We start from the raw sequence: 17,565 nt of genomic DNA, 5'->3' as shown, positions 1-17,565 counted from the left end.
AGTATTATTCTAGGTAAATAGGCTCTGGTAAAGAGTTAAAAAAGCAAGGTTAACAAACATACACCATTATGTTATGTGTGGGTATGATTTTTTATTTTTCTGGTAAAATTACGAGTAATCCCCAATCTGAGGGTCTATATAACACGTCATAGTTTGGCCACATTTGGCTAATAGATAGATTTGAGTAACATCAATGAGATTCCATGAAAATAGTGATCATTAGTATCGCATCTTTTTCGCTTAGTTGGTGACAATCACGCGCTGATAATTGGTTTAGATTGCCTACAATCATGCATTGATAACTGGTTTAAAAAAAGATTGCCATTTGGCAAGTGAAATTGACACAACTCACAATTTTTATTACTAATTGCACGGGGTACAAGAGGACGAACAAAAGCAGTTGGAAGTCATAGCCATATTGAGTCATTGATCGATACACGCTCAATTACTACTAATGCTCAGCGTCTGAGCATAATAAGTATGAGAACCAATTGGCAGAAGGAAACCCTGCGCGAACGGTAGATGATCGGTCCCCTACATGATCCGTCTTCAGGCCATAGCCATTGCAGGCCATAGCCATTGCAATGACCAAGCCTTTTGCCATCTTCTAATAATACAAAATACGTTAAAGAAATAAAACGGCCCCCCTTGGCAAATAGGGCCCTATTCTTAGTAAACCTGAAAGGAAGGGCGAGGCGAGGGCGAACATAAAAGTTCATCTTAGTTAATTGCCAACAATTTTGCTGAAATGTGTATAACGCCACGTGCCTTGCACGTCTTACTTATCCTTTTCGCTCAGCATAAGTTAAGGCCATCGTAGTGCATCCAGAGCTTGTAGGTGTAGCTGCTTGTCCCCAGCTGCCACTACATTAAAACCTGCCAGTATATAACATGCGACAATTTTGTTTAACAATTACGAGGTCACATCACATACTGCAACAAAAATCATAAATCAGATGTCTATCAAATCATACTTCCTGCATGAGAATCAGCAGATGCCTTCCAGTCAAGTTCACGTCCTTTCCAATCAGTTAGAATTCCACCGGCACCCTCTATCACCGGGATGAGTGAAAGAAAATCATAAGGCTGAGAAAAATTGTTTTAACTTTGTCAATTTAGTAGATGAATGAGATCTTTAAAGATGCCGAAACATCTCACCGGTAAATCCAATAGCAATTACACCAAATGCGGAGAGAGTTTCACCTTAATGTCAGAGCAGGTATTCTAAATTCAATTACAAGAATAGAAACATCCATACTTCATTGGTGGTTCATAGAAGAAATCATGCAGTAGAGAAAAACATGAAATAATAGTACAATTACCTTTAGGCCAGATTCGATCACGAGATCAACAAAACCAGCGGCTAATAGGGCATAGGCATAACAGTCGCAACCATATAAAGGAACTTTCACCTACTCCAGAAAGGCATTCACATTAAATTTCACTATAAAGAGTTTAATCTCTGCATGACATGAAAATAAGATAAAAGGCGAACAAATAATGTAATTTTGTACTTATAAATACTTGGAGAACTCAATGTACTACTGCACAAGCAATTAAAAATATACATATTAGGTCTATATACACCTCAAAGCAATGGACACAGTTTTCTTTGGAGAGGAGTCACAAGATAAACTTTCCCAAGAGTATTGTAGTACAGTCCTCAATCATCACTTGATCCTAGATCTTTACTTTCTCTAAAAGAGAGAGAGGACTACAAATACTCCAAGTTAGCTGTTGAAAGCAAGCATCTTTAACCTCAAATCAATTAGTACATAGTCTCCCATAATAAATCTGAAACAGATTAAGATCCTTAATGGCTTGTTATTATCTAAATCATACTGTGGCTTCTTCAATCGGAAATTGCTGTAGAGCAGATCCATGAAGAATGGTTTTTCCAATATACGGCAAACTGCCTTACAAAGGAAGTGAAAGAGGATATCTATCAACTACAACAGAAGCACAACTCTAAGATGCTTGTAAGGAAATAAAGCATGTCCATCAAAAGAGCCTAAAAGCAATGCAAGGCAACAGTTCTAAGAACAAAAAATCTTCAAGAACACATGGAAGAAAAACAAAGATAAACATAAGCTGGATCGTTAACCATCTTCATGTGCTGCATCTTCATATAGTATGCTTGTGCATGTATACAACACACAGCAACCACCAGTAACTGATACCATGACAGTAGAGCAACATTCTCAAAACATTTATAGAAATTTATATGCATCTGTCTTTTTTTGTGCTTGTGCATGTATGCAATGCACAGCAACCACCCTTAACTGATACCATGACAGGTTACGCAACATTCTTAAACGTTTATAGAAATTTATACGCATCTATCTGATTGTTTCTTGGACATAGAGGATGAACCTTATCCCTGACTCGAGCAAAAGCCACCTCAGCATCTCCATTGAATAGATGTGGGCTGGTTGTGTACCTAAGACAGAATAATGGAAATATTAAAGACAGAAATTCAGGTCAATACCTATTTGTTTGCTGGAACAAATTAAAAAATTTTGAAAGAACAATGGATGCAACACAAGGTAAGAGTGGAGAAATAGCATGATCGGATGCATAAAACCTACAGATAAGCTTGTGAGAGTTTTGCACAGCCACGTGTAGATATATCTTGTCCATTTAAAGTAGTTTTCCTCCCATTTAATCCAACCCATCTCTCTCTCAAAATAGGCTGATCAATTATGCCAAGAACCTGAAAGAAAGAGAAGACGTCTATATTTTGTTGGTTATATTTTAACATGATTATCCTTCACAGTTCTCTTTTACATGATGGCTGCTTGGCACAATCTTAGGTGATTCAACTAAAAAAAAAGAAGAAGAAAGAATTTAGACAAATTTACACAGCAGTACAATCCAAAGTCAATAACTCAGGAAGTCCTAATGAACTAAGGTCATTGTAGATGTACAGGTATTTGGGCATTCTACAAGTAACAAAAGTCAGGTGTAAAGATAATAGAGCTCACTATCTAAAAAGAGTAAACAAATGTATTGGCTGTCTTCATTCGCCCCATGTAAAATGATAGTTGTTTCAGGACTATATTCTGGTGTCCTGATGAGAAATTTCTTGCTCAACTATTTGTCTTGGATTCTACCCAGAAAATTTCCCCGAGAATGTACTTGCTTTGTAAGAGACGAGATACATGGCCATTGACCAAAGTATTTTTTGAGGTAATGGCATATTAACAAGTTACTGATGGACAAGATATTAACAGAGGTTAATAGCTCATCTCTCATACCGGTTTTCCTTGGTATAATAGAGCAATAAGAGTCCCAAATAATGGTTTTCCTGTATTGCAAGCAAAAAAATAATATGCTCAGTGAACTGAATTAGTTGAAAACAATAGTCAACAGTAAAAGGGGGAAAAGGAGCAGTACCTGTGATGAAGCTCTTTGTTCCATCAATTGGATCCAATACCCAAACATAGTCCGCAACTTTCTCCTTACACCTCCAACCCTTCTCTTCTCCATAACTGCAATTAGCATTTCATTACATAATTTTTGGGAATAACATTTTACAAGGCCTCGAACAACAACCATCAAAGATCCAAGTTGGTTGCCAAGGGTTATTTTGGTTAATTAAAATCAAGACATTGAGAACACCAAATACGATAAATTCCTCCTCCCTTTTTTTTTAATGGGATATTCACTCGTGAAAAACCCAGAGATGATTATTTCACGAGAGAGCAAACACGACTATTTTGGGAAGGCAGGTTTTCCATCCAGTTTAAATACGGAACTTTATCCACTCATAATCAAAGTACCAGTCCAATTTCTAGTATGAACAAGGGTAAAAAGTAAAACCATAAATCAACCGGCAATGTCCTACCAAACTAAGAGAACATACATTGCATGGGAAGGAAAGTTCTCTTGTATAATCCTGACCATTGCCTCTTCAGCTGCTTGATCAGCAATTGTAACAGGACCTAAAAGTATCACAAAAAACCTTCAAATCTTAACTGCCCGCTGCAAATAAAAAATTGCAGAGAATGATCAGGAGGAGAATACTACTGACTTAAATCCTCTTTATCGAGGATTTCGAAGCTCTTTCGGAAGTACTGGCGGATAACTTGGCCGGCGGCGTCGGCCAGCTGGTTAGCAACAGCTGCGAAGCGATCGAGCCGACAATCGTCGAGCCCTAACTCAACAGATTGAGCATTATCGGAAAGTGCAGACTTGGAAGACATCCTTGCGGAGGTGAGGACTTTGGATTGTAGAGAAGCTGAGAGTAGATTGGGAGGCGAACGAGAAATTGAAGAGAAGTTGGTGAGATTGTTGGAAGGAGAAAGGAAAGGAGAAGAGAAAGAAGGGAGAGAAGAGTTCCGATTCGGGTTAACAAGGAACCGAGGGTTGGAAAGCATTTGGAGCTGCATGTGAATAAGGGCTTTAAAAAGGCGGGAAAAAAAGGTATGGAGAAAGCTGATTTTGAAGAAAAGGAGAAACAGAGCAGCTTATTGAGTGGAGAAGGTGAGCACTTTCGAGGGTTTGCTGCTGCTGCTACTGCTTTTTCTTTTTCTTTTTTCCGGTATCAATAGTGGACGTCGACGATGATCCGTTTTGCAGAGTTATTTATTCATTTATTGGGGTGACGAAACGCAATAGGGGATCCTCTTGATATGGGCTTTTCTATTTATTAAAAAAGGGGTAAAAAAATAAGAAAGTCTCGTGTAATAAACCTAATCTACAGAAAAGTGTCTCGTAGTTTCAAAATATACAATACGACACCCCGTACTTTGAACTAAATTGTAAAGGTGACGGAATCCGATAAATTTAACGGAAATGGACGAAATGACCAAAATGCCCTGATATAATTAGGCAAAAAACAACTCAAAAATCATTTGTTTTATTCTCTAGATAGAGAGAATTGAGGGTTAAGAGGTAGAACATGTATATTTGTTAAAAATTAAGTATAAAAATATTTTTTAAAATTCCAATAAGTCATTTATGTTAAGTTTAACGGATTCCGTCACCTTTACAATTTAATTCAAAGTACGGGGTGTTGTGTTATATATTTTGAAATCACGAAAAACTTTTTTGTATATTAAATTTATCACAGGAGACTTTTTTTGTATTTTACCCTTAAAAAAAAAGATGTACTTAATGGGGTCATGGACGTGAGATAGACCCGTAAATTCAACTCATACTCGTACATCCAGTCTACCTGATTATCCAACACGATTGCTAACCTTGAAGTGAAATGCCCTCATACATGTATAAACTACTAATAGACGAGTTTTATGTGTATAAACTATCAGTGTTTATAAGATTAATCTCGTTACTTAGTAATAGACAAGTTCAACCCTTACACTATTTTACAAGAAGATTACGTCCCTTGCATAGTTTGGGAGTCTGTTTGTATGACATTATAAACAAATGAAATGAATGTAGTAATTAGATTTTCAATAAGAACACTTCCAACTACTCGACCCGCATAGAGAACATAGTCAGTCTCAAAATAAGGCCCGGTTTGGAAGCGGAGTTTTTGGCCAAAATTTTTAATTAATTTAACTACAATAATTTTAAAAAATTCCTCAAAATTTTTAAACTATACACTTTAAAGTATCAAAAAACACACAAAAAAGTTTCCTTCATTCCTTTCTTCTTTTCATCCCCAACCTCAACCCACCACCATCTCCGCCGGCTGCGCCTCTTTTTTTTTTTTTACCTTTCTTTTCCCTTTCCCTCACCTCCTCCCCTCTTCCTCTCTCAATCCCTCTCCCCCTCTCCTTCCCCCTCCCCTCTCCCTTGCCATCTCCTCCCCCTCATTTCCCCGACCACCCCTCCCTCACCTTTATCGCAATAGGAAGAGTAAGGAGGAAGAGGGAGGGAGAGGGGGGAGAGAGAGGAGAGAGAGGAAAAAAAAGATTCTACAATTGACAGGCGGCCGATTAGCAAGGAGTGAGGCAGAAGAAGAACGCAATGGGGTGGAGGAAAAGAAAAGTCAAGAAAAGAAAGAGGAAAAGAAAAAAAGAAAGGGAAAAAGAAGGAAAGTTTTTTTTTCTCTTAAAAGAAAAATTTTTAGACACTTCAAAAAAATTTTCTATAAATTTTATAATAGATGATAATAAATTTTTGGACAAACAGTAAAAAAAACTCATTTAGCAAACAGGATCAAGAATTGCTTTCACCACGAGAGAACGTAGTCAGTCTCAAAGTAGGAATTGCTTTCGGCGAATGCACTCGGGGTGCAAGTCCATATGAGGCCTATACACGTAAACATAGTGGAGAACTGATTTTACAACGCACCGTTTAATGAAAACATGACATCATATGTATAGGCCTTCTAAATTCTTAGCCAATGACCTCAGAGCTTGGACATCAAGACACTTCCCCTACCGCATTTTGAAGCCACAAAAAAAATTAAGAAAATAAAATAAAAGAACCGCCTAGATGAAGGAATTCAACCGAAGATCTTATCCAAATAGTTGTTCACATGAAATGAAGGAAAGTTCAAGACTTGACCTAATTTTAGATTCATTTCAAGCAAAGCTTTTCCACCTTATCAATTTGGGTTCCAGAAAAGCTTTACGCGGAAGTGGCTTCTAAATTTTTCTTTTTTTTTTCTAAGGGGATACCAAGGGGAGTTTCCAATTTTGATCATAACATGTTGCTAATTGCGGGTTTGATTATTGCAACTCATCACATGTTGCTAATTGCAGGTCGTACATGTCGATAAACCAACATCAGAAAATAGAATTAGTACGTATTAGTGTGTCCATATCAGCTCGCGTAACTTATCCCAAGGTGATTCGCCAAAATTAATTTTACATGTGGGTAAGATTGGACCTAAACCTTTAATCTTCAATTTCATCTCATACCCAAACCCAAAAAGACTCCGTTCATCCGACCCATTTTGCCATCTCTAGTTAGAAGTTAGAACGCTAGTTTGTCTCAAAGCAATTGCCATGATCCGTAAAGCACCAAATTTCAAACGGTCTTAGGGTTATCGAGGTATTGCAGACAATGCTTAAGAAATACTGTAATATAATTGTGGCAAGACAGTAGACACTAGTACAATTTATTACACCAAATCAAATCAAACCAAGCAAATCCCATGCACGTTCAAGATTCAAGCGCACGACAAGGTCTTAATCACACATATATACCAAACAAAATGCCTAACATAATCTAGATTTCCTAGGCATCAGGAGAGATTTTACACGATGATCACAGTATGTTGTGGTAGGTATCTCTAGTGGGTGTCGTGATGGCCAGGGAGCTTTTCCATAATCTTCTCCATCATGCTCTTCTTTTCATGCTGCTGTTCCCGGTGCTGACCCCCGACTGTAGTAGACGTCCCGCTGCCAGTGGTGGTTGTTGGAGGAGAGGCGCTGTGTGCGTGCTGATCATCTATGTGCTCCTGATCGTCTCTGTCCTTGTGCCTCCCGCCCGTTAGTTTCTCCTTTATCTTTTCTTTCAACCCTTTTTTCTTTCTTCTTCCTCCTTGTCCATCATCCTCCGACTATAAACCAAATTCAACAACTCAACCACCAAAATTTTCTTTTAGCTAACAACATTCAAATTCAACAGGAGCCTGATTCGATATTATGTAAGTTCCAGGAAAAAAAACAAAACGTGTACACTTTACGTTAAATTACGGTTCATTATTAACAGGATCTGTCAGGCAAACAATTATGATGGCGCATTATACACACACAGACACACACATTGTAACTTGGCAAGTATCTCACCGAGCCAGAGCTTGAGCTGCTAGACCGATGAAGCTGCTCCTGATGTTGCTGGGTTCCAGTGGCAGCAGTTGGTCCGGTTCCAGTAGAATGGACAGCACTAGCCGTCCCGGCGGTGATAGCTACACCGCTAAGCTGCATTGGGTTGCCATACTCGTCCTGGAGCTGAACCGGGTTGCCATACTGGTCGGTCAACTGCATAGGATTTCCATATTCATCACGCAAGTCAGCCATTTTCCAGGTCTCCTGTTATTAGAAAAAAATAAAGAAAAAGGGCACTGAAATTCAAGGTTGCCTGAGACTTGGGGTAGACGAATTTTAGCTGCGATAACGGCTTTGTTTGGATTTTGGATATCGCAGGAGACTTAAAAAAGCCAAGAGAGGGATGAGGACGGTGGAAGGAGCACCGCGGTCTTTTCTGCATGGTACCGAAGGTCCTCACACGTATTAGCAGAGGAAGCTGAAGTGTATTGCCACGTATGAGACATCAAGGCACGTGTCTTCCGCTGGGGGATATTAAATACGTCATGGTCCCGAATTTTGGATTGGGATGATATATATCAGATATCCCTCCCATCCATCCATCCATCCTTGAAATAATACCAAACGATCTTTTAATAATCACATTCATATATATATATATATATATATATTTTTTTTTTTAAAACTATGAACAGAAGAAAAATGCCTTTTAAATTTTCACTAAAGAGACACGTGGTGAAGTCAGAATCCGCTGTCTTCTGAGTCGGTCAGTAACAAGTTAACAACACGAGAACACAAATCCCACCTAAGTCAAAAGTTGAAAGGCTCAACATCATGATCCAGATCCGTCAATAGTTATACATGTGATTGAGAGGAGCAACCCAATGATGTCTCCAACGCGTAATTCGGCCCATAGAATATCGATTTAGATATGCGATGGTAAAACGCTACGCATATATCCAAACTAATTTCATGAAATTAAACAGTAAACAGCCATCGTACAAAATGAAAGAGAACTAGTTTCATGATGCACGTACACCCTGACCCCTATCATCTTTCCTTTTTCCTATATTATAATGAATTCATTTCCCCATCTGTATGGTCTTCCCTTTACAGTGTATCTTCAAAAGCTAACCTACATTTGCACGAGACAATGCCAGCTTCCTTGACAGGGTTGAATTTATGGCTGATTGCCTGCTCCCTGCATGCATTTCGTAGCCCATCTGAAGAACAACTGTGGAATCTGCAGAAATCAACAAGAATCAAGAGGAGAAATGCGGGATGTAAAAAATTTAAATGACTAAAGCCTAATGATAAATAGAACGGATGAAGAACATTTTCGTGTTATAGGTACTAAGACCAACCATGCAAACTATATGTTGTTCACTACGTGAAAAGGGATCCAATCCTTCCATTCCCTAATAAAAAACCGAGACTGTTGCTCACCTTTGTAACTCTAGACAGAACTTAATCCTTTCTCGATTTTGCCCAGAAGAATCCCCTCTTCCAGGAAGAATGATTCTCTGACATTGATCTACTCCCTTTAGATCCAAAAGAAAAGTGACGCCTCAAGAAAGGCTTCGCCAAAGAGTCCTTCATGCTGGAACTGGAACTCATCTTAGGACCTCTTCCGTCACGTCCACTACTTTTCTGACGATCAAAAGCAACAAGATCGCTATTAAGGTCACTATCAGCAATCCTGTTCCTAGATCTCTTTCTAGTCTTTAACTCAAATTCGGCTCTCAAAGCTTTCTCCGACATTTTCTGTGCCTGTTTCTCCCCAAAGGTACAGATTGGACAAGCTGGATCATACTTGTTAACATCAGGGGTCATATTTTCCAAGCACTCTGCATGGTAAACGTGCCCACAAATTAAAACAGCAACCACTGCAAGCTCATTAGTTGCTATAATTTTCTGGCTGCCCCATGAAGATTTCTCAGTCAAAAGTTTCGCACAAATGCCACAGCTTTGGAGATCAAAGGAATAACCAGAATTTCTACCACTAGATCTGGTTATTTTGTCACGAACAAAACCCAATGTTTCACTGTCAAAAGACCACCTTTCTCTACGGGAAGTTGACATGATATCAGGGAAGGTTGGTGTAGACCAACTGTCTGATGACCCACCATGGGAAGCCCTAGTTGACTCATGGCTCCATCCAGGAAGCACAAAAGATGATGTTTCTTCAGAAACTGACAAAGTTGGAGACTTGATTGTTGGAATAAGGCTGTCAGATACTTGCCGTAAGAGTTGGTGCCCAGGAGAACGGCGAGGCCATCTTGATGGAGTTGAGCTTGCAGGAAGCGGGTGGCTTCGGGATGACAAAGGTGATGTTGACAGAGAGGAAACTGAAGGTGCTGAAGGAGATAACTTCACGGGAGATGGACAAGAAACTGCAGGAGATGCAGTTGACTCCCTAACCTAATTAAGAAACAAATAACCGATATATCAGGATGATGCAAGGCAAAAAGAACTTAAAATTTGTGAATGCATCTAATGGAAAATCTTACACCTATTTCAAACTTACATCTGTAGAATTTGTACAGGTTAAAGGATCTGCAACCAAAAAAAATTCATCATAATTCAGACAAGATAATAGGTACCTCGGGGCTTAAAACCACCTTACCAAAAGTGGCAAGATTTGATGTCAAAATTGCTGACTTTTTTTTGCTTTTTTTCGGCAATTTGCTAATTATTCAGTAAAGAACACCAAGATACATCTAAATAACATGATTGATGCAGCAATAATTAGTGTTTTCCCCAATGCAGCAGGGCTGACCATGATGCACCATAGCAGTAAAATAAAATATTTTCCCAAATGTCCACAATAGAAGCAAGATGTTGCAAATGGAATATTTGAATGCACTCCACGAAACAGTTGTTAAACCATCCTACTACTACTAAATTTTGAGTATAATTGCCCATCAGCCCTTAGAGTTAAAAAAAATAAAAACTAATTTCATTTGCAGATACAAGAGAATAATTCGAAAAGTGCAAGATGAAAGCCCCATCACTCCACTAACATAGAATAAATAAGAGAGGAAATTATCAACTACCACAGCATAGATGAGAATTGGCATCTATCATCTGCTTGTGTACGCATAAAGTTTTTCATGGTTGTATGTATGTACAACCCATGAACTAAGGCTTGAGGCATAAACTACCTCGTCCTTGAAAGATGCGCCTAAAATCCTTCACAAGATTTCTGACTCTTTGATCCTCATCCACTAGGTCTCCATCGAACTTTCTCAACAGTAGACCTAGATAGTGAAGATGTTATGCAGTTATTTGGCTACTCAGAGAAACATCCACCGTTTTTCAGTTTGTCATGGTGATGTAAAACCACTCATCAGATATTTGAAACTATTAAACTAATCAGGAAACCTGTATATATAACCATTCCAGAACTCTTGAACAATCAAAATGATACGAAATTATATATTTCCAAACTTCTCCATGTTCATCAACTGGTGCATAAGGTGGATAGACTTAGATACGAAGTGATGGTTGAGTTAAACAGTTTCTGTGGCCTTGAAGCATGGTATCAGTAACACTGGTTGTCAAAATAGTTTGCTTCAACAATAATTTGAATATTATCACATACGTCATTACACATGAAACTGCTATCTAAGAGGAGATCAGGAAAAATTTATGCAAACATATAACACAGAAACCAAGTATTTGCCTATGAAGCTTGTATTATTCTACTTAGGAAAGGACTAAATTATAGTATAACACCACCTATCTTAGTAGCCAACAAAGTTACTCTCAAAGTCACCCATCATCCCTGCTTAATCATCAATAGTGACTGCCTCACGCAGAATCACAAGTTGTTCACCCTTTTCCTTTTCCTATACTTGGTTTTCCAGTCAATCAGCTTGTGTAGTTGTGTGTTCGCCTTAAAGCTGCTCTGTACAGCTAGTATATGTGACATATGCAGCAGTATAGATGATGAATGTGCGAAATCGAAAGAACCTCACCCTACATACTGCCACTTCAGTGTAACATTGAAGTTTTTATTCTTAGACTAGAATGATGTTTTCTGTCGCACTAATTGGCATTGCTTTTAGCCCAGTATAAAACCATAACTATGGACTTTTAACTATGTATTTTTATGTCAAGGACTGATTATTTAGTGTCTCACGAAATTCTGACATTGCAAAATACTAGGTTTAGTTCCCAGGAACAATAAACACAGCACTCACACAATCAAGTAGGAAAAAGAAAAGAAAACTTGCATAATCTCCATAAGAGTATTTTTTTTTCTTCAGAGAGCGTTACGTTTATAAAATGAAATGAGATGAGAAGCAGCATAAAGATGTACCAGAAGTAGTGAGCCTTGTAACCCCGTTATTTACATCAGAAACCGGGGACTTCTGCCATACAAGTGATCGAAAACTATCCAATGGACTACCTTCTTCAGATGCATGTGTGGTTTCAATAGTTGGTCCAGATTTAACATCTGGTGGATCATTGCGGGTGACCCCATCGGAAATCCAATTTACAGAAGTTTCCTCCCCCACTACTCGCACCCGGTTATCCCATCGAAAGCTCCATGATGGGGAATGCCGAATGTTCCTGTGCATAATTTCACTGGTAGACCCATTTGTAACCGTTCTATCCTTAGCAGCAACACAACAGACAGACCCCATGCTTGCTCATATAAACAAAATTATATCAATAAACTACTCCAGCTGTCAGTCACGCCAATAATCCCATCATAGTCACTGCAAGAATAAAATCCTAAAAAACTTACTATAGGAAAACTGTAAACAAAAACATAAAAATTAGAACTAAGTCTCCATAGCAGGAGTTGATGCATTCATAACTATCACTAGCAGAAACCACAAAAGAAACTATCAATAGTTTGACAGCCAGAAAATAAACCATGCAAAACAATGGTCTCTTGCATAACGAACTAAGAAGCGTGAATCCCATACGTGAAAGCATATTTTTCTATACAGGTGGTGAAAGTACGTTAAAACTACCCACCTGATCACGGTTCAAATAAAAGTGCAACATATCACTCTCAGAAACTTTCAAATTCATCAATTTCCATTAATCTCAATTAACATTTTCCAAGCAAAGCAGAAATAGTCAAGAAGAAGAACGGGCAATACCAGCCATCCCCATGACCAAGACCAACACAAAACGCATATGTAATGGCATCTAAGCAAAATAAGTGACAGGACTAAAAATTAGGAAACCTAAGAGCAGACAAGATTCATCTTTTGTTATGGTGGAACAGTGTTGTATCTAAGCAAAGTAAGCGACAAAACAAAAATTAGGAAACCTAAGAATAGACGAGATTCATCATTTTTTACGGTTGACTAATAGACAATAACTCTACCATTTGGCCAGTGAATCACAGCAGCTGAAACCCTAATCCCTCTTCCCTGTTCCTTAAATTTCAGCGCTTCAAAAGCTTCTCCCAGAACTGAAATTTCCCAAGTCGGCAAAAATTATCATGATACTGGAAAATAAAAATTTACAACTCAATAAGACCCCTCTCTCTTAAAACAATTCAAGGAAACAATTAGCAATCGACAGGCAACATCTATAATCCTATTTTTTATTTAACTAAATAAATTCTTACTTTATAAACACAACTCAAGCTTAAAAAATTTACCACGAGCAAGTAGAATTAATTTTTTAAAGGAAAATAAAAAGAGAAATATATTTGCGAGAGGAAAGTTTTTAAGTAAAAAGAAAAAAGTCGAATAAAACTGCTAGTAGGCAGGTGGAGAAGACTGAGCAGTAGGAGCAAGTCTGAGTCGCGAAAACCCTAAAAATACGAATAATCAGACACTGCATAGGTCCTAGAGATCCGAAACTGTAGCCCCGATTAATTTGTAATCTCATTCAATAACACTGCCTAATATATTTTCCCCAAATTCCGCCCGATTATTTCCTTAATCATCTCTAATGAATCCACCTCACTAATATTCCCAAAAGCAAACATATATACTACCAAATAATCAACCACAAAAATTCTTCGATTTTATGCATGCTAAACATTTTAGCGATTGTTCATATTTTTTGTCTAAAATCATAGAAAAGGAAACGATCAGAACAGTACCGTTTCGTGCTTGGGCGAACCACCGGCAGACGGAGACAATTTAGAGAGAGAGAGAGAGAATCTATATGTGTGCGCGTATATATATATATATGTGTATATATATCTGGTGTGTGTGTGTGTGTGAAACGGAGAAAATAGAGAGGGAAAGTGGAGAGAGAGAGAGACAGGTTTCTGATTCTCCTGCTTCCCTGGTTGAATGAGTTGGGGATGGAGAGGTATAGCGGAGGGGCGGGGCGGGGGTCCTCACTACTAAAGTCGTTGTAGACGGTTCTTAAGAGTGCCGTCAACGTGTGCTGGTGAAACTCAGCACTCGGCAGAGCGTTTACAGCTGTGAACACCGTCGGCCGTTGACGTCGTTAACTGGCACGTGTCCTACGGTTGTTTGTTTGTTTTGATCATGTGGATGTTGGTGTTGTCAATTAACCAAATTCCCTAGGCAGTGAACAAGTTTACTCGCTGTAAACACAATAACCCTCTTAGTAGTTTTCTTTTTACACATAAATTAAGAAAAATTAGTTGACTTTGCTCATTACTCACGGGGTGGCATAGTTTGGATCGTGATTTTTAACAAAAAAATTTTATATTATTTATGAACATATTTTTTTAATTATTTTTTTATCTCACATATATTAAATTATTACAATTTTACAAAAAAACTCTTAAAAATAGCAATTCAATCGATCTAGTCTACTATTTTTCTAAAATATCCTTACTTTAATATTAATAATATAACAAATCACTATACCTTTACGTTAATTACAATAACGATTTTGATGGAAAGTTTTACTATTCAAGGCATGGATCAAACCAATTATTAGGTTTTTTTTTTAAGCACAAATCAATTATTAGGTAAGCAACTTGTATCATTCATAACAAAGTACATTAAATATGGACATTTTAGAGAAGTTAAAATTCAACCATATTTTTTAATTGGAAAGTAAACTATAATTTAGGATAAATGAAAAAATGAAAGCAAGATTATCAAGGTGGAACCAGAAAAGTAATAGTACTACCATTTAAGCATTTAAAATTTATTTTATTATTATTCAATTATTGCTCAAATGAGTTTTCATGAGGTCGATTTCAAGTAATTTCCTATATTTATTTAAAAATTCAAGTTTTACACTTGTTAAGTTGAGATCGATTAGATAGAGGAATGGATTAGGTGCTTAAGGAGAACGGAATGTAAGTAAAAGGTCATAAGTTCAAACCTCCCACTTATATTTAAAAAAAAAGAAAAGAATTGAGATTGGTTTAAAAGATTAATGAACATGATTTTTTTTATACCTTTTTTCATCAACTAACCAACCAATCAAATTAAATCAAGCTGCATTTTAAAGGGTACCTAAGCTTGCAATTTTTTGCATTTTCAAAGGAAAAATAATGGAAAAGTTGGTATATTGTGAAATGTTGAAGGAGTTTTTTTTCAAGCGAAAAGTTTTAAATCCAAAATCTCCAATTTATGCTATTTTCTTCTTACCGTCCAATTCAACCCAACCCTCCGCAATGTCACAGGAGGATACCAATGTGGAGGTCTGGAACTATTCCAAGATGAAAATAAAAAGAAAAATGGAGAAGAAGAAAAGAGGTTTTTTTTTTTTTTTTTGTGTATGTGTGGGGGATACAAGTGGGGGTTTCTTATTAGGTACGCGGAGTGCATAGTACGCATTCCCAGCTTTTCACGTCACACACGAAAGTATCAACAAATTAATTTGAGCAGAGATTCCTTAATTTTTTTTGTGTTAGCTTCATTCATTATCAAATCCATTTGATTCCCTTCAATAAACAGTGAGTGTGTCTGGAGAGCCATTATTACGCTCCAAATTATTTACCTGCATTAGAAACACAATTTGCATCACACCTTTAGGTAGTTATGACCTCCCTTTTAGTTAATTAAATATTCTTCTTTTTTCTTGTCCAAAAAATAAGGGTATTTATATGAAAAAGTTATTTGTCTTACTATCTTAAAATTTTAAGCGACCATTAGAGATTGTGCTCGTTAAGTAGCGAGCTCTCAATTTTAATCTGTTTAACGTTTGTGGGAAAAGAATTAGACATAGCTATCACTTTATCCCTCTTCAGTTTGGGGTTCTTTCCCCTCGAAAAGAAAAGGAACAAAAAAGGGTTCGTGTCATAGTTAGTAAAGTGCAATACAAGACTAACAATAAATACTACGTATGCGTAATATATTAGATTTTTTTAGTGAAAAGGCATGATTAAATGAAATATATGAATTTGGCAAAATTATATACAAAAAAGTCGTACATATATATATGTTAAGTATAATTAGAACTTTAGTATAAACATATTAGTAAATTCAATAATTTCTATTAATATACATGCATAATTGTTATATAATTAATATAATTAAGTATATTATATACACTAATATATATTATGTAATATTTATAATTAATCATATCATTATTATAAATTTATAACTAATTAAATTAAATATATTATCTATAATTTAATTTTTTTTAACGGGCAACGGAACAGGAATGAGACAAGAGTATACTCTCCCACCGTATTTTTTAACAAGAGAAAAATGCTCCTCATCCCATCCCACCTCCCGCTCTGTCCCTGTCTCCATAAGCCCGCCTGTTCCAATTGCAATCCCTATTATTATCTATATCTATATAAATTTCAGAAGGGATTTTTAGCAACAAGCCTTCACGTATCTTCCCACTACCAATTCCATTTTTCTAGCATTTCACATTTAATTTAATTCATAAAATATATTCCTCTCAACTTTCACATCTATTCTTCACATTTGAAATTGTTGGTTACTTTTTAAAATCATTTCATTTCAAATTGTTGGTTAATGTGCATGTTATCCTATTTGAACTTCAACCCATCACATTTCTGATTGCCTTGCGTTATTTATGATTCTACAACAATTAAAACTTCTATAAGACCATAAGAAGAGATAACAATTATAACATCCTTTCATGCTTTCTTATTAATTTAAATAAGTAAGATTATTTACACTCCATTTTTGTTATTCACACTTCAATAATTATTTTGATCATATAATTTTCATTAATTAGACTATATGATAAAACAAATGGTGGAATTGCAAATAATAAAAAATGGAGGGCAAATAACATTTTCTTAAGTAAAAAGTGGCTTCCATGCCTTTATAATTTAAAAAAGTAGTGGCTCTGCTTATATAGGAATTTGGTTTGAAATTTATTAGTGGGAGGATAAATAAAAAGAAAACATTGCCAAACTTAGTAAAAGTAAAAACGTAAATGATAATATTTTATCTTTTAACTTAGTAATCCTAAGTAAAATGGCAAAATTAAATAGAAAACATGAAGATCACAATGTTGTGGATTTAAAAAATCAAGAATGTACCATTCATGAAATCGAAATTATGAAATCACTAAATAAAAAACAAAGTACTACTAGCCTTTTAACGTGGAATTTTTTTTTGAAATATTCATTTTTGATAAAAAAAAATTAATGATAATAACAACACCAATTCTACCAAAAATTTTAAAAAAAAGTAACATTATAGTTTAAGAGAAAGATATAGAACATTCAACCCTAAAATATTACTTAATTTGTATATATCTGGCCCAAATTTGACATTAGATTTTAATAAGAGTGCAAAACCCAAACACTAAGGATAAGTTTTGGTATCATTAATTATTTTATGTATTCTTATTGCTGTCTTCATATGTAAATATGTATTTGCTATGTTAAACATATATATATATATATATATATATATATTGATTGTAGTACTTGAGGATATTATAGATATTATCAGTTTTTCATTTCCATTTTTAG

At 36.3% G+C, this 17,565-nt stretch overlaps 3 protein-coding genes across 7 annotated transcripts; all 3 read right to left on the bottom strand.

Annotated features, from left to right (window-relative positions):
• Nucleotides 1–338: 338 nt before the first annotated feature.
• On the bottom strand, nt 339–4,587 carry LOC113764194 (bifunctional phosphatase IMPL2, chloroplastic). Of its 2 annotated transcripts, XM_027308283.1 has the most exons (10): nt 4,034–4,587; nt 3,866–3,944; nt 3,397–3,491; nt 3,258–3,307; nt 2,589–2,713; nt 2,374–2,440; nt 1,323–1,412; nt 975–1,086; nt 786–876; nt 339–672 (listed from the first exon to the last, which is right to left on the bottom strand). In XM_027308283.1, the coding sequence occupies exons 1-9, from the start codon at nt 4,389–4,391 to the stop codon at nt 806–808; spliced, it is 1,047 nt and encodes a 348-aa protein (XP_027164084.1). In that variant the 5' UTR covers nt 4,392–4,587; the 3' UTR covers nt 339–672; nt 786–805. The 2 variants fall into 2 exon arrangements, with proteins under 2 accessions (XP_027164084.1, XP_027164083.1); XM_027308282.1 differs by having other exon boundaries at nt 339–876.
• A 2,383-nt stretch (nt 4,588–6,970) lies between these two features.
• On the bottom strand, nt 6,971–8,157 carry LOC113763568 (late embryogenesis abundant protein). Its single transcript, XM_027307405.1, has 2 exons — nt 7,710–8,157; nt 6,971–7,480 (listed from the first exon to the last, which is right to left on the bottom strand). The coding sequence occupies exons 1-2, from the start codon at nt 7,938–7,940 to the stop codon at nt 7,211–7,213; spliced, it is 501 nt and encodes a 166-aa protein (XP_027163206.1). The 5' UTR covers nt 7,941–8,157; the 3' UTR covers nt 6,971–7,210.
• Nucleotides 8,158–8,578: 421 nt separating this feature from the next.
• LOC113761074 lies at nt 8,579–13,959 on the bottom strand. 4 transcript variants are annotated; one of them, XM_027303894.1, is made up of 7 exons: nt 13,768–13,959; nt 13,039–13,125; nt 12,013–12,431; nt 10,853–10,948; nt 10,216–10,244; nt 9,135–10,109; nt 8,579–8,931 (listed from the first exon to the last, which is right to left on the bottom strand). In XM_027303894.1, exons 3-6 carry the CDS (start codon nt 12,338–12,340, stop codon nt 9,156–9,158), a joined length of 1,407 nt encoding a protein of 468 aa, XP_027159695.1. In that variant the 5' UTR covers nt 12,341–12,431; nt 13,039–13,125; nt 13,768–13,959; the 3' UTR covers nt 8,579–8,931; nt 9,135–9,155. The 4 variants fall into 4 exon arrangements, with proteins under 4 accessions (XP_027159695.1, XP_027159694.1, XP_027159693.1 ...); XM_027303893.1 differs by having other exon boundaries at nt 12,013–12,415; XM_027303892.1 differs by lacking the exon at nt 13,039–13,125 and having other exon boundaries at nt 12,013–12,415.
• Nucleotides 13,960–17,565: the final 3,606 nt, after the last annotated feature.

This window comes from Coffea eugenioides, chromosome 2 (assembly GCF_003713205.1).
Source record: "Coffea eugenioides isolate CCC68of chromosome 2, Ceug_1.0, whole genome shotgun sequence".
In the NCBI taxonomy this organism is placed as follows: Eukaryota; Viridiplantae; Streptophyta; class Magnoliopsida; order Gentianales; family Rubiaceae; genus Coffea; species Coffea eugenioides.
This window is presented reverse-complemented; position numbering and strand designations above follow the sequence as displayed.

What these genes read in the sequence shown, in the direction of transcription:
- LOC113764194 (XM_027308282.1), bottom strand. Translation starts at nt 4,391, where the DNA reads ATGCAGCTCCAAATGCTTTCCAACCCTCGGTTCCTTGTTAACCCGAAT. An exon ending in TGATCGAATCTGGCCTAAAG is followed by an intron (nt 1,087 to 1,322) that starts GTAATTGTACTA and finishes AATTTTTCTCAG; the next exon opens with CCTTATGATTTTCTTTCACT. An exon ending in TGCTGATTCTCATGCAGGAA is followed by an intron (nt 877 to 974) that starts GTATGATTTGAT and finishes ATATACTGGCAG; the next exon opens with GTTTTAATGTAGTGGCAGCT.
- LOC113763568 (XM_027307405.1), bottom strand. Translation starts at nt 7,940, where the DNA reads ATGGCTGACTTGCGTGATGAATATGGAAATCCTATGCAGTTGACCGAC. An exon ending in GCAGCTCAAGCTCTGGCTCG is followed by an intron (nt 7,481 to 7,709) that starts GTGAGATACTTG and finishes TTTGGTTTATAG; the next exon opens with TCGGAGGATGATGGACAAGG.
- LOC113761074 (XM_027303894.1), bottom strand. Translation starts at nt 12,340, where the DNA reads ATGGGGTCTGTCTGTTGTGTTGCTGCTAAGGATAGAACGGTTACAAAT. An exon ending in TACAAGGCTCACTACTTCTG is followed by an intron (nt 10,949 to 12,012) that starts GTACATCTTTAT and finishes TTCACTATCTAG; the next exon opens with GTCTACTGTTGAGAAAGTTC. An exon ending in CCTGTACAAATTCTACAGAT is followed by an intron (nt 10,110 to 10,215) that starts GTAAGTTTGAAA and finishes TTTCTTAATTAG; the next exon opens with GTTAGGGAGTCAACTGCATC.